Source organism: Bactrocera tryoni, unplaced genomic scaffold, assembly GCF_016617805.1.
Source record: "Bactrocera tryoni isolate S06 unplaced genomic scaffold, CSIRO_BtryS06_freeze2 scaffold_25, whole genome shotgun sequence".
Lineage (NCBI taxonomy): Eukaryota > Metazoa > Arthropoda > Insecta > Diptera > Tephritidae > Bactrocera > Bactrocera tryoni.
Genome location: NW_024395977.1, coordinates 8,040,659 through 8,055,400, shown reverse-complemented (window position 1 = coordinate 8,055,400; position 14,742 = coordinate 8,040,659). Strand labels below are relative to the sequence as shown.

Below are 14,742 nucleotides of genomic sequence, written 5' to 3'. Positions count from 1 at the left end.
TTATAAACTTTTCTGCTACTTGCTTATTTTTCACTAGCAGTAATAGGCTGCCGTCGCGTAATTCACTAATTTTGTTTATATCCTTGCTCACGGTAAGTAAGGCATTGTAAACACGAAAACAAGAAACCTTCGAAAGGGGTGTAGAATTCTCGTCGGATTTAATCACAATATACTTTGGATCATCACTTTTTATTGGCGGTAAGCCAGGAAAAGCATCTTGCAGTTTTTGATACGATTTTTTACGTTTTGGTTGGGGACCTTGGGCCAGCGCAGCAAACCTGTTGTCCCCGAACTGGAAGCCCGCCGGAGGCATAGTGGAAAAGTTATAATACACTGATGTAAGTATTGGATTATATTTCTCACTTAAAATAAGTATTAATCGCGTTACTTAAAGTAAGCAGACCGTAGTGCAAATAAAAAAAAAAGAACACCAAAAGAGAGCTATATGAATAGCTATAAACTCAGAGAAAGACGCTAACTCAACTGCTTAAAACGAGGTTTAGTCGGTGACTGCGTAGAACTATTTAAAATATCTATGTTATTAAGAAAAGTAGCCATGAAACTAAAAAATCGCTACTTCGCTCATCACTACATCGAGGAAACATCATTTCTAATATGCCACAAGACAAAATTAGAAATGAAATTCATAAACCTCACGCTGTCAGATAAAACGATATACCTCCTCATCGCAGGTGCTAATACTTTCGATTTGCAAAGAACGTAAATGAAGACTGACTACAGAAATGATCCTGTGAAGTATAGTCTTAACTTTTTAACGACCAACGCAGAGTATTTGAACCAAAACCCAACATACCAAAACGCTTTGGAAATAACTTGTAACAAGCTTGCTGCCCTAAGCCTTATGCTTAGGAAACTGTAGTGACTACTGTTGTGAAAGGCTTTTTAATAATTATAGAATAAAGAAAAACGATCCCTCGCTATAAGCTTAATAGTCGAAGTATACAACAAGCTTAGAAGTCTAATTATAGAACAAGCTTACTGAAAGAATAGTTTTCTAAACATGCTTAGAATAAGCTTAGTTTAGCGAAATTTTTATAAGCTTGTGAAAAATAGTAAGCGTTTTTAAATTGTTGTATTGTTATTTCTCTTTTATTTCATTTCATTTGAGATTACAGTTGAGCTAATTTTTTATACTCTCGCAACAATGTTGCTAAGGAGAGTATTATAGTTTTGTTCACATAACGGTTGTTTATAAGTCCTAAAACTAAAACAGTCAGATATAGGGTTATAGATACCAAAGTGATCAGGGTGACGAGTAGAGTCGAAATCCGGATGTCTGTCTGTCCGTCCGTCCGTCCGTGCAAGCTGTAACTTGAGTAAAAATTGAGATATCATGATGAAACTTGGTACACGTATTCCTTGGCTCCATATAAAGGTTAAGTTCGAAGATGGGCAAAGTCGGCCCACTGCCACGCCCACAAAATGGCGAAAACCGAAAACCTATAATATGTCATAACTAAGCCATAAATAAAGATATTAAAGTGAAATTTGGCACAAAGGATCGTATTAGGGAGGGGCATATTTTGACGCAATTTTTTTTGGAAAAGTGGGCGTGGCCCCGCCCCCTACTAAGTTTTTTGTACATATCTCGGAAACTACTATAGCTATGTCAACCAAACTCTACACAGTCGTTTTCCTCAGGCATTTCCATATACAGTTCAAAATGGAAGAAATCGGATAATAACCACGACCACCTCCCATATAAAGGTTATGTTGAAAATCACTAAAAGTGCGTTAACCGACTAACAAAAAACGTCAGAAACACTAAATTTTACGGAAGAAATGGCAGAAGGAAGCTGCACTCAGGCTTTTTTAAAAATTGAAAATGGGCGTGGCATCGCCCACTTATGGACCAAAAACCATATATCAGGAACTACTAGACCGATTTCAATGAAATTCGGTATATAATATTTTCTTAACACCCTGATGACATGTACGAAATATGGGTGAAATCGGTTCACAAGCACGCCTTATTCCAATATAACGCCATTTGGAATTCCATCTGATGCCTTTTCTGTATAATATATACATACATTAGGAACCAATGATGATAGCGGAATAAAACTTTACAAAAATACGGTATTTGAAAAATATGTAAATGACGTATAATGAAATCTCGATTATCACTTTATCATGCGAGAGTATAAAATGTTCGGTGACACCCGAACTTAGCTCTTCCTTACTTGTTTTTATTGTTAATTGTATATGTTTTATTGTTAAATAATATTTGTTTCACTAAAATCATTTTGACTGGAGCTGGTTGCAATATCCTCATCTTCATTATTCTTTTTTTCTTTTTTGCACTTAACAAACTAACATCTTCACTAGACTCATTACGAACACACTGTTTTATTTTATATGGCATTTTAAATTATTTTAAGATATTATGTTCACTCTCACCGTATTCATTTCGTATAAAATTTTGCAATGACAATGAAAAATGTGAAGACGTTAACAACGGCGCGACAGAATAACGGTAAACGAAACAATAAGCTTTGGAAACTGTATTGAGCCTAAGTCTGTTGCAAGTGTTGTTGCAAAACTGTAGCGAGCGTAAGTTTTTTAAGTTTCATGTACACAACAGAGCTACAAAACTATAGCGAGGCCTAAGTCAACTACAATCATATTTGTTATGTTGTTACTATGTGAATCATTTTCAAAGCACGTTTATAAAAGTATTATTATTTTATAATCAAATAAACCCTTCATAAATATGCTTATTAAACGTTTTCGAAAAATCATTACAATAAGCTTATTCTATAACTCTATTGCCGTTCGCTTATGGAAAGGTTTATTGGGAAGTCACACAAAATAGTTGAGAATTCGCAGAAATGAAACAGAAACGAAAGAAAAACAAATAATGCAAATGATGTGAATATGTCACCAACCAAAAACTGAAACATTGTTCTACAAAAACAACACTTATGTTTGATGACATATTAAAAGACCAAGCGGTCGCGCAAATTCACGTACATATCAATATACATAATTATGTGTGCATGTAAGCAAATATGACATACCATACGTATAATATTTGTAAATTTGTCTACACACAACTTTGTATGTAAATGCGTACACTTATTGCTCCATGCGAAATCTCCGTTGTCACATACAACCAATAGCGAAGCTCACGTTTTGTCGAAAGTGCCCTGGAGACGATCAAATAATTGCGTCAAACAGTGCATATATGTTAGTGATGTTCAATGTTTTGCCCGCAAATGTTCAAATTAACGTCAAACAACAGTTTAGTTTTGAGGTCGTAGCGAACGGTCATCATGTCAACGTCGGATGATCATCTGTTATTGGCATGTGTTTTTGTTATTTTATTTATTTATTTGATTTTATTTATTTGATTTATTATGTTTTATTTGATTTTATTATATTTATTTATTTCATTTTATTATATTTTATTTTATTTTATTTATTTAAAAATTTTTTGTCGCTCTCGCTAACTTCAATATATTCTTATATTTGCCAACGACAGTAGGACGACAGTAGAATGGAAGGTAGAAAGAGGAGGTAGAGTGGTGATGCAACTATGTATTATGTAAAATGTAAAATTATTCAAAGCTCTAACAAACTTGACGTTATTTTACAAATAAAAGCATAAAATAGCTCTATTATATTATTGGCAATAACAATTGATAATTTAAAACAAATAAATATACCTATTTACTTATTTTTTGCATATAAATCTTCACTTTGAACGAAATATTAAAATTGCATTGAAGCGCAAGGTATTAGTATGGCCACAACGAAATTGTGTACATGCAAAATGTACAGCTGTGTTGTCTTGTGTACATGCCGGCCAATGTTATGTTGCTGCCTTCTCACAAATGGCCTTGTAGTAGGACGCCATTTTCAGTTCACTGTCGTGCTGCCATGTCGTGTCGCGAACATTGTGTTCAGCACTTCAATGTGTCGAAGAACTGACGCGACGACAAAGCATCACAACATTATGTTGTTGGTAGAAAATCCGAGCTTTGCCGAAAACACAAACGAACGGTCGTCAATTGCCACTGCTTCCCTTGCCGCTGTAACAGCCTCTCCAGCAAACCAGCGTAAATATGTATGTTTATGGATGAGCTTGCATACATTTCGGCACAGATTTTTGCAAGCCGCGTAGAAATATATACATATGTATATACTATATACATATATGCTACATATAGACTACGTATAGACTACTACGTAATATAGCGTGGCGATCGCCACGGCGAAACTCTTGTTTACCCGCGCCTATAGATGTTTCACATCAAAAATTTCGTAATTGCAGCTGAGTGAAGTTTCTTCGCGACATCCCACTCTAAGCAGGCGCCTGAATAAAGCAATAGAAATAAAAAAAAAAAACACAAAATAGAAATAAAAAAAAAAATTTCTCAAATGGTGATTCAAGTGTGGAAAATATTATACTACATACTGTCATCAAATTGAAAGGTGAATTTTGTCTATTTCATCTCCCCCCAAGTAAACCCTTCTTGCTGCAATACACTCAGGCCAACGAATTTTTCAGTCAACATTGCACTTGGAAAAATCCTCCATCGTTATGGCCATCAGAGCTTTCTTTGATTCAGCTTTTATATCTGCGATTAAGTCAAAACGGTGTTCTCGGAATGGTCATGTGAATTTGCTGATTAGCCAGAAGTTACCCGAATGTAAATCAGGCGAATGCGGTGGTTGCGACACGATATTAGTTGAAAATGTGGTGACATAGTAAAAATCGAAGAATTCGCTTTTAGTGCCTCACAAAACGACGCGTATCTCAAATACTAATAAATATTTTGACATGAAATTTAGTTATTTGGATATAACTACCAACTTATACTATGTTTGGACCGACAATGAAAACATGTTTTCGTGGGAAAAACTGGTTTTCGCCCTAAAACTTGTGTTTTCGTCCATGTAAAATCTGTCAAACGAAAACACATTGAAAACCAGCTTTCGTTGAAACTTACATTTCACTCATTATAATCGGCGTCTGCTCTAGTTTACTCGATTTTATTAGAAGATATATTTTGCAGGCTCTAAATTGTCAATTGATATTTGCTTACATTCAAAATACAAATACAGCTGTCACTTGATATTGTCATATTAGGGGGATTCTCTTGCTCTTGCAAAACCCTTGCGCGGCGCACGGATTGCAGAATTTTCCTTTTGGTGCAACAGCACAACAACAAACACACGCAGAAAATTATTTGCAATTGCTAATTCACAATAAAATATAAAAAAATAGTCATGCACAATAGTCATTCTCAATAAATTGGCCGAATCAACTGTTCATATATCACTAGATTCTGCAATTGGTGCTTACTTGGCCTTGCACATTTCGGTATAGGATTTTTGCATTTTGTGTCATCGTGAAATCTTGCAAGAGCAAGAGAATCCCCCTATTGGTATTGAAAAATGGAAAAGAAAAAATACAAACAAATTAATTTGTGAGTTGTCAGTGAAAACTCATGGAAAACACACATTGTCGGTCCGAATGACTTAGATTCCATAACCCACAAATGTGTTTTCAAGATGTTTTCAATGTCGGTCCGAACATAGTATTACAGAAAAAAAATTTACTGATTCGAAAAACACGCAAAGTGTAAATTAAAAAAATACTTTCAATTTGATCACAGTAGTATATGATTGAAAATGGGAAATTTCATAAGAAATTTCTAAAAATATCGCACAAATTACTTAACATTTAATTAAATTTTAGGTTATTTTATGTCATACCTATTTGTTATATATTTATTATAACAATGGTAAAGTATTATATGTATAACAATTGTTATGTATAAAAGTAACAAAAAATCGTATCTCTTAATCTGCGGCAGAGACAATGGGAGACAAAAAGTTCAATATTTTCGGAATGGCATAAATGAACAAATTGGTTTTTGCAAATTATTAAAGGTGAACGTTTTCCGCGTTGTGTCACATAGTTTGCAAATTTTTTTGACCGGGAAGAAGGCATGAAAATTTTTAATTGTTTAACAAAAATGTATGTAAACTATTATTACTTAAATAAATGAGCCGTGAAAAAATATCTATCATCTAGCACGAACAATTTTCATTGAGTACACAAAATTTCGTCGATTTATCTGCAGTGAGAAAAAAATTTTACAATTTTATCGTGCTCTAAAATTCACCCTTCAATTACATTAACAAACATACTGAATTTTGACGAAATGTTTATATCATGAGGTATGCGTCCGAGAGATCACCTGATGAGGTCCAAATTTTTAAAATCGGTGATTTAGCGAATTTTTCAGGGTCCACTGGACCAAGCAGCAATGTCTATATCTCATTTTGGTCATTTTTGGCATTTGGTTGATTTTTTACCGAACGTATCGCTTAATTGATGTGTTCCAATATTTAACTTCGGGCAGAATATTTCTGTGATGCAGCATTTTCCTTTTTTCAATAGGAACGCTACAAAAGTAGACCGATAGGGACAGCAAACGACGCCATATTTTTTCTCGCTCTTTTGACATTTCTCCTCAGCGATGTCTGCCAATTCATCATGGAAAGATATACGATCCAACAACGAGTCGAAATTATTAAATTTGACTACCGAAATTTGGAGTCAGTGGCCTCTACTTTAAGAGCGGGTTTTTCAATACTGCGCTACAAAAGTTTTTTTTTTTAAATAAAACAAAAACGGCATATTAATGAAATTCTTTATTCCTGTGAAAGTACAAGACCGGCATGTTACTATGAATGGGTATCGCTAAAGCTACCGAATATTTTTGACCCGGATCGGATGATATGGACTTGGACAATAAGTAGTTCTAATAGGACGGTGTCACAAGCCACAAAGCGAATGTCACAATCGATTTATTGAAAATCAAGCTTGGTGAACGTGTTATCTCACGAAATGGCCCAGTGGCACCTCGGTTTCGGGATTTGACGCCGTTAGACCATTTCCTGTGAGGCTACGTCAAGTTTATAGTCTATGCCCACAACCCAGCGACGATTGACGAACTCTGTATGAATATCGAAGGTGAAATTGCAGCCATATCGGCCGATTTATGCTTGAAAACCGTCGAAAATTGGGTTCAGCGTCTGTACTTCAGCAAGCGTGGCCGTGGTGGTCATGCAAAATAAATCGAGTTCCATACATAATGGCATCGAATGTACTTTCACAGGAATAAAGAATTTCATTGATGTCCCAAATCACTTTTGTTTTATTTAAAAAAAAGTTGTTATTGAAAAACCCGTTACCTACTAACATAAATATGTTTGAACTTTCGGTTGACTTTATACCGCATCTATATATGTTAGAAAGCATAATTCCTAATTCAGAAATAATTTCTTTCTAATAACAGTATATCTTCTTGCCTCTGAATGCAATTATTGACAGCATTTTAATGAAAATATACACGTATATACCGAGTCTTCCAATATGGATGATATGATGTCTAAGTGTCGCTACCGCAATTTTTAATATGCCAAGATATGTACTCTTCATTCTATTCATCATGGAAAGATATACGCAAGAACAACGTTTACAAATTATTCAATTTCATTATCAAAATAATCGTTCTCCATTTGCAACCTTTCGTATGCTTTTGCCATTTTATGGTATAATCGTCCACCTGTTTTCGCTGTTCGTCGAGTTGTTGAAAATTTCGAGTGTAAATTTTCTTTACATAACCTTCAAGTGCTAATAAGACAAAGAACCGCTCGAAGTAATGAAAATATGGCTGCCGTTAGTTATTTGTTGTTGAATACCGCAATTTGCGAATTTCAAGACGTTCTCTAGAGTTGGGACTGTCCCAAACCACAACCTGGCAGACTGAAGCTCTTGGAGCTCAAGAACTGAAACCATTGGAACACCTAAAATGTCGTGAATTTGCTGATTTTGCCTTAAAACAACTTGAAAACGATAACGATGTTTTAAGAAATCATCTTCTCCGATGATGTTCACTTTCATCTGAGTGGTGCGATAAATAAACAAAACTTTCTATTTTGATGCGAAGAAAATCCACAATTTATTGATGAACAATGAATACATTCACATAAAATGAAAGTTTGGTGTGATTTTTGGTCAGGTGGAAACATCGGTCCGTATTTCTTTCTAAATGAAGCTGGCGACACAGTTACTGTCAATGGAAAGCGATATAGTTCGATGATAATCAACTTTTTATGGTTCCAACCAAAAGGGGCTATGTACCACACAGCACGTAGAACAATCGAAAAGTGTGAGAAAAGTTGGAAGCGCCATTATTTCAAAAAATTTTGCCAATATTGATTTTAGTGCCTCCCTTTTGAATTAAACTATTTTAAATTTGTTTGAACAATATGTTCCGAAATATGTTGTTACTAAAAAAAATGAATTATAACTTATGGTTTTTGAGAGAGTTATGGAAATTAAATAATAAAAAGTCTTGTGCTCTCAAACTTTTTAAAAGAAATGGTTTACTTGTTGACTATTCAAAATATTCTAAATTGCATCGACAATTTGCTGAACTTAACAAAATGTGTTATAACAATTATATAAACAAAGTAAAAAAAAATATTATACGTAATCTAAAATTGTTCTATGGTTCCGTCAACTCCAAACGCAAGTACTAATTTTCCGTCCGCAATAAAATATAAGTCTACTATGTTCAGTGACAATCACACAATTTCTAATATGTTTGCTGAATTCTTTAGGTCCAATTACTCTTCAAAATCTCTAAAAATGTTCTGCATCAGCACGAGTTATGTCCGATTTCTGTAATTAAAGTATCCACCATTTCCGAAGCAAAGGTCTTATATCGGTTAAATATGAGAGACCAATCATTTAATTATGGCCCAGATATGATTCCCTCATGCTTTCTTAAAAAAGCTGCAAAATATATACATATACCAACCCTTAATAAAACTATTTACAGTACCTGTCCAATAAATCATCCCTTAAGCAAGGAAATAAGCATGTACTCGTATATGGAAAAAGTCATTTATAATTCCTTTGCATAGGAGTGGATTTAGGTGGTCCATTGACTACTATAGGGGAATAGCTAAGTTGTCAGCAATATCTAAAACTTTTTGAAGCAATTATAACGACGAAATAACCTTCTGGATTTCTCCATTAATTTTTTGTTCTCACCACGGTTTTCGTAAAGGGAATAAGCATACTGATGTAAACCATTCAATTCTGTTGAATAAACTTGATCTTCCTGGTTTTCAACCAATATTTCTAAAATGGGTTGCTTCTTACCTTAGTAATAGAACTCAACAAGTTAAATGGTATTTAACGAGTCTTTTTCTTACATAATCAATGTTCCTTCAGTCGTTCTTCAAAGTAACTATCTTGGTAAAATTATGTTCTTGTTGTTTATTAATGATATATCATATGTTATTAAGAATTCAAGAGTTTTATTATATGCTGACGATGTAAAACTTTTTAAATCATATACTTTAAATAGAGAAAGATGTCAGTTGCAAACAGACTTAAACAACCTAGTTTCTTCGTGTGTTAGAAATAATATGCCATTGAATCTTAAAAAATGTAAAACGATATGCTTTTCACGTAGATCTGTAGACTATACTTCATACGTATTATAAAATATGCAATTTTGTTGATCTGAGAGTAATTAACCCAAACTCAATCTTAGTTTTGTTAAACGTTGGTCTAAAGAATTTAGAGATCCGCTTACTACAAAAATTCTTTTTACATCTTTGGTGAGGCCTCTTTTAAAGTATACTTCTGTGGTTTGAAACCCTAGTTTTCAAGTCCATTCGGAGAAGTTAGAGCCCGTCCAAAAACAATTTTTACTTTTTGCCTTAAATCATTTCCATTGGGATTCCAAGCCAAATCTTCCCCCTTATACTAACCGTTTAAAACTTATAAATCTCCCTACACTCGCCAATCGTAAGGAAATACTTTGTATAATATTTCTTGTAAAACTCATGAATGGGTCTGTCTATCTGTGTCCATCTCTCTTATCTGATATTAATTTTAACGTTCCCGCACGCTCTACCAGGCAGTTTAGACCTTTACTTTTAAAATTTTCTCGAATAAATTTTCAGTTAAACGAATCATTCCGACGTATATGTCACTATTTCAATCATACCCTTTCTTTAACATTAAAAAAATTTTTTTCTACTCTTAACAAGTAGCATTTAAAAATAATAAACTAATTTTAATCTAATTCATAATTTTGGATGTTGAAATTTTTGTTTCTGTAGCTGAGCAGCCTAAGATCGCAACTCTTAAATCTATCTTGCCTTTTATGACTCGGCTAAGTCCGCCCGTTTGCAGATTGCGCCCCTCGCGTCGGTTGGATGGAAGGAGGGTAATCGTTTGGTATTATTATTATTATTGCATGGTCTTCAAGAAGTTGTGATTTAACACCATTAGATTACTTCTTGTGCGGTTATTTGAAGTCGTTGGTCTTTAGCAATAAACCAGACACTCTTCAGGCTTTAGAAGTCAATATTAAACGTGCTATATATAACATCCGACTTGACTTAGTTGAATTTGTACTTCACATTAAAAAAATTGAATTTGTTTGTTTGTGTGTTTTTTTTGAAAATAAACCATATCACTCTTATAGGAAAACCATGTATAATTAAATGTACATATATATGTATATATAGTACATATGTATATATCCCATATATCATTTTACATTGCGAGAGTATAAAATGTGCGGTTAAATCTATCCTTCCTTACTTGCTTAGTTACTATAAAATTAAGTAGTAATATGTGTATAAATATTTACAAAGTGTTTTGCATCATACCTTATCGCCTGGAATAATACCAGCTGTTAGCTTAGTAACAGGTGATGCTGATGTAAATACAGGTGGCTGATCTTGTACGTCTTGAACAATCACTACTAGTTCGAGTCCAGCAATGTTGCGGTTGTCTTGGCCGGGTTCAGCGTAAGCATCCTTTAAACATAAGGAAAGTAATATTAAGAAAAGCTTAAATAAGGAATGAATCTAAAAAATATCTCAACCGAGAATAGGGATACAATTTGACGAACTGCACTATTGATCGTTTTTCTCCAACGTGTATACATAGTGGATGGCATAGTGGATGGCAGTCTCTATGCGTGGTTTAAATCAATTAAACCGCAAAAGCTATGCCCGATCGCATTCGCGGAAATCACCTTCGAATACAGAAAATTCCGCCAAAGAAATTAAAATGTCTACCATTTATCATTCCATTCTACATATTTAAAAAATCTTTAAAATAAATAAAAACTATTTACTGCTGATTGTTAACTAATTTTTATACTCTCGCAACAATGTTGCTAAGGAGAGTATTATAGTTTTGTTCACATAACGGTTGTTTGTAAGTCCTAAAACTAAAAGAGTCAGATATAGGGTTATATATACCAAAGTGATCAGGGCGACGAGTAGAGTCGAAATCCGGATGTCTGTCTGTCCGTCCGTCTGTCCGTCCGTCCGTGCAAGCTGTAACTTGAGTAAAAATTGAGATATCGTGATGAAACTTGGTACACGTATTCCTTGGTTCCATAAGAAGGTTAAGTTCGAAGATGGGCAAAATCGGCCAACTGCCACGCCCACAAAATGGCGGAAACCGAAAACCTATAAAGTGTCATAACTAAGCCATAAATAAAGATATTAAAGTGAAATTTGGCACAAGGGATCGTATTAAGGAGGGGCATATTTGGACGCCATTTTTTCGAAAAGTGGGCGTGGCCCCGCCCCCTACTAAGTTTTTTGTACATATCTCGGAAACTGCTATAGCTATGTCAACCAAACTCTATAGAATCGTTTCCTTCAGGCATTTCCATATACAGTTCAAAAATGACAGAAATCGGATAATAACCACGCCCACCTTCCATACAAAGGTTATGTTGAAAATCACTAAAAGTGCGTTAACCGACTAACAAAAAACGTCAGAAACACTAAATTTTACGGAAGAAATTGCAGCAGGAAGCTGCATCCAGGCTTTTTAAAATTGAAAATGGGCGTGGCCTCGCCCACTTATGGACCAAAACCATATCTCAGGAACTACTAGACCGATTTCAATGAAATTCGGTATATAATATTTTCTTAACGCTCTGATGATATGTACGAAATATGGGTGAAATCGGTTCACAACCACGCCTTCTTCCAATATAACGCTATTTTGAATTCCATCTGATGCCTTCTCTGTATAATATATACATACATTAGGAACCAATGATGATAGCGGAATAAAACTTTACAAAAATACGGTATTTGAAAAATATGTAAATGACGTATAATGAAATCTCGATTATCACTTTATCATGCGAGAGTATAAAATGTTCGGTGACACCCGAACTCAGCCCTTCCTTACTTGTTATTAATGTAAATATGCTCATATTGCAACTCTTAGTGAGTAAGTAAATCTATTTACTTCAAATTAGTTTATATTTGCAATTCTACATTCCGCATACTCATTTAACACTTCTTCTTACGTACAGTGAGTGTATCTTTTGTGGAAAGATTTTTAAAACACCATAAAATAATATGTAATTGAAATTGAAAAAAGACAGAATGCGTTCGCAACTTTCTACTAAAGTTGGGTTACTATGATTTTGCGTTTTGGCCCCAATCTCTAATAGGTTCATTTCACATATTTCACTTATTTTATATTTTACCAACTAAAAAAACCTGGCACCTCTTCAGATTTTCAAATTTCACAGCTAACAAGGAATTAAGGACTTCATAGAAATATAAAGATATAACAAAGGGAACTACTGATTTTTGATTGACTTTTTTTTTCAAATACCCAATATATTCAATTTTGTCCCTTTGGTTGAGTTTATCCTAATTTATCTCACTTTGGTTAATTAAGTAGATTTTAGAGTAAATACATTATGTCGGGCACGAAGCAACATGTTGCCGTGGGTGAGTTTGCGACTTGTAATATTGTCACTATGTGAAAGTCTCATAAAGTTATAAGTTGTAACTATCCGAAAACATAGCGTTAAGAGTTGTATAAAAATTTATGATTTTATGATTTTACGATGTTTTATGACACGTTGTGAGTACCCCATGTATATTACATAGAATAATATGTACATATATAGAATCACTCAAAACGAAACAAGGTTTGCAAATCTGCACATTTGTTAACAAAATAATGGTTTGTTCGTGCTACTTATCGCCCACCGTGTCCCATATTTGGTCGACATAATCTGCTATGGAACAGCATCGGCCTTTGAGCGAAGCATTTGGAACTTGGCTTATAAAATCCAATTCGTGCAAAAATTTAAAACCAACGACCATCAAGCGCGTCGCACGTTTGGTCATTGAGTACAAAAAGGTGGCTACCGATCCCGATTTTCACAACAAAATTTTGCTAGCGTTGAAGCTTCTTTTTGGTTTGAATGAATTCGTTAATAAACAAAAAGATCGCATGAAGAATGATGATAACAAGCCATTACTTTTTCTTTCTCAAACTTCCTGCTTGGTGTACTCTATGAACATAGGGAATCATTGGATCATATTTCTTTAAAAATGAAGTTGGCCATAATGTTAGGGTGATGGAGAGCGCTTTCGAGTCCTGCTTAATGACTTTTTCGTAACTGAATTGGAGGATGGATGGCACATGCCATTCAGCTATCGAAACTATCAATTTATTGAAGTTAAATATTGCTGAGCACATTATCTCGGGTTGTGGGCCTGTGGCGGGGTTTTCAAAAGCGTATAATTTATCAAAGCTGAGCTATTTTTTGTGAGAGTATGTGAAGCCGATTGTCTACGTAGATAAGCCGACTTGAAAGAGATTATTTGGCGTGTTATTGTTGAATTTATTCGAGCTAGCCGTAGCGGTAACTTGCCCGAATTTAGTTTTAAAATATAATAGAAAATCATTATAATAATGTTAAATTCTTTGCCAAACATTTAATTTATGTGTGTCTTATTTCCTTATGAAAATTACAAGTCTAAAACACATTCTCTTTTTATACCCTGAAGAGGGTATATTAAGTTTGTCACGAAGTTTGTAACACCCAGAAGGAATCGTCGGAGACCCAATAAAGTATACCTATAAATGATCAGTATGTCGAGCTTAGTCGATTTAGCCATGTCCGTCTGTCTGTCTTTATATATACGAACTAGTCCCTCAGTTTTTAAGATATCGTTTTGAAATTTTGCAAACGTCATTTTCTCTTCAAGAAGCTGCTCATTTGTCGGAACTGCCTATATCGGATCACTATAGCATATAGGTGCCATACAAACTGAGCGATGGGAATGAAGCTTGTATGGAAAACTTTCACATTTGACAAGATATATTCACGAAATTTGGTATAGATTATTTTCTAAGGCAACAATGTAATCTCCGAAGAAATTGTTCAGATCGGTTAACTATAGCATATAGCTGTCATATAAACCGAACACATAGTTACTAAAAGAAATGCACCTGTGAAGGGTGTATTAGCTTCGGTGCAGCCAAAGTTTACGTTTTTTCTTGTTAAATTTTTAATGTTAGATTCTTAAAATATCCTTACAAATTTTAAGCTATAGTATTTGAAATTATAAAGTATTTGAAATACTGTTATTTATATAAGTACTGTTAATTAAGAAATTGCGAGCTTTCAATCTATACGGACGTGTCTCGAGGCGCTCCGTAAAAACCACCAAAAACAGCACCATAAGCAGAGCTTACAAAAAACAAAAGCAGCAGAGAACGGCCAGCAACAAACGTGAACACAACAACAACTAAGCAGGTACCAGCAAGCACGCAGTCAGCGAATAATAACATAACGCAAGGTGAGAATGTACCGATAAAAAAAGGAAATT

General features: G+C 34.3%; 1 protein-coding gene and 1 pseudogene across 4 annotated transcripts in view; both read right to left on the bottom strand.

Moving 5' to 3' along the window:
* Window positions 1-572: 572 nt before the first annotated feature.
* LOC120780985 lies at window positions 573-766 on the bottom strand (annotated as a pseudogene).
* A 9,883-nt stretch (window positions 767-10,649) lies between these two features.
* LOC120780462 (cadherin-86C-like) overlaps window positions 10,650-14,742 on the bottom strand; it is a 44,641-nt gene continuing 40,548 nt past the window's right edge. For 3 of the 4 annotated variants that reach the window (XM_040112737.1, XM_040112738.1, XM_040112736.1), the window contains exon 5: window positions 10,735-10,890. In XM_040112737.1, coding sequence (XP_039968671.1) covers window positions 10,735-10,890 — 156 coding nt within the window. Of the gene's footprint in view, window positions 10,684-10,734; window positions 10,891-14,742 lie in introns of those variants that run through there. The other variant, XM_040112739.1, reaches the window with a different exon arrangement.